This window comes from Berghia stephanieae, chromosome 1 (genome assembly GCF_034508935.2).
Source record: "Berghia stephanieae isolate SIO BIC M18660-M18661 chromosome 1, UCSD_Bste_1.3, whole genome shotgun sequence".
In the NCBI taxonomy this organism is placed as follows: Eukaryota; Metazoa; Mollusca; class Gastropoda; order Nudibranchia; family Aeolidiidae; genus Berghia; species Berghia stephanieae.
The window spans coordinates 64,141,305-64,143,032 of NC_088360.1; the positions used below are offsets into that span (position 1 = coordinate 64,141,305).

The 1,728-nt window shown below is 40.0% G+C and overlaps 1 protein-coding gene across 1 annotated transcript; it reads left to right on the top strand.

Annotated features, from left to right (window-relative positions):
- Positions 1 to 319: 319 nt before the first annotated feature.
- Positions 320 to 1,456, top strand: LOC144976712 (uncharacterized). Its single transcript, XM_078921109.1, has one exon. It carries the CDS (start codon positions 320 to 322, stop codon positions 1,454 to 1,456), a length of 1,137 nt encoding a protein of 378 aa, XP_078777235.1.
- Positions 1,457 to 1,728: the final 272 nt, after the last annotated feature.

The following is a 1,728-nucleotide window of genomic DNA, read 5'->3' on the forward strand; positions in this document are numbered from 1 at the left end:
TTTAATGTGATCTGAAACGCTTGTTGTGGGATACCTGAGTAGGGTACCCAAATATCAGTATTCGATTACGTTATTTCAAGAATAAAAAGAATCACTTCGATTCCAAAATGGCTGACTATTGTTGACGTTTTCTACTTAACAAATTATCATTAGCAATCTACAATACACTACAAATGGCGACGAGCATCTAGAACCCAGATAAGTGAAATAACGTTTACATGTATTTTCATTCTACCAAGCCATAAAACTATAATCTATTGACAGACTACTACCAACTATTGAGCTTGCATTCTCCAGTCTTGTACGTGTACATACCAACATGCCAAGACCCGACACCTTCAACGAAGGACTAGAGTCCTTCACAAACTATAAAGAAAGACTGGATGAGTTTTTTGTTGCAAACGACATTGCCGAACAGAAACAAACAGCAACTCTGCTATCATCCATCGGGGCTAAAACGTACAACACACTACGATGTTTGACGTCACCCGACCTTCCCTTTAGTAAAAGTTATGAAGAACTTTGCAAACTGCTGTCCAACCATTACTGCCCGCCTCTACTTGAGATAGTTGAAAGATTCAAGTTTCATAAACGCAGTCAAGCGATGGACGAATCGCTTCCTGATTTTTTAGCATCCATAAAACGGTTGGCTGAACACTGCAAATTCAGAGACAATTTAAAAATTCTGCGTGACAGATTTGTTTGCGGAATATGCGACGAAACCATACAAAAGAGACTCTTGCAAGAGCCAAATCTCACTTTAGAATCTGCAACAGCTTTGGCACTTGCAATGGAAACTGCCCAGCGAGATGCAGCGGAAATCCACACAACAACATCCGGCAAATCAACAGCTGATCTCAACATTATAAAAACAAATCAGCCTTTACCTACTAACAGAAGACATAACTCACAAACATACCCACCGTGCCAATCATGTGGGAAAAATAACCACAGGAGAGCCAACTGCTACCTCCGTGATGCAGTGTGTAAGTCATGCAACAAACAAGGACACATTCAGAGAGTGTGTCAGGCCAGGAAGGGCAGCCAACAACAGAGGAGAGGAGGAGACAGAACCTCACAATCCCGACAAGTTCACGAGCTAGATGAAGACAATGTTTCCGAAGATAATTTTACACTGGAAATGTTTCACATGGAAGGAAACACACCAAAAATAAAGGTAGACTTGCAAATCAATAATATTCCTACAAAAATGGAAGTTGACACAGGATCTGCTGTTTCAGTGATGACGAAGAGGGACTTCACAAAAACATTCAAAACCTTCCCAAATTTGGAAAAGACAGCTGTTCGTCTGAAAACATACACAGGTGAAACCATTATTCCACTGGGAAAAATTTCAGTTCATGTAGAACTCAACAATCAGAAGAAAATACTTCACTCCTTATACTTGACAAAGGCAGCAATCCTATTTTGGGAAGAAACTGGTTGGCCGCTATAAAACTGAACTGGCAGAGCATACATCAGATGACGACACCTAAAGATAGATTCAATACAGAAAAATTGAAAGCTCAGTTTCAAGATATATTTTCAGATGGAATTGGAAAAATAAAAGGAATAGAGGCAACACTTCATCTAAAAGAGGGAGCCGTTCCCAAATTCCACAAAGCCAGACCAGTGCCGTACGCCTTAAAACAAAAAGTTGAGAAAGAACTAGACAACTTAGAAGAACAAGGGATAATCACAAAAATTGCAACCTCGGATTGGGCCACA

Coding starts and splice junctions, on each gene's coding strand:
- LOC144976712 (XM_078921109.1), top strand. CDS start 320: ATGCCAAGACCCGACACCTTCAACGAAGGACTAGAGTCCTTCACAAAC.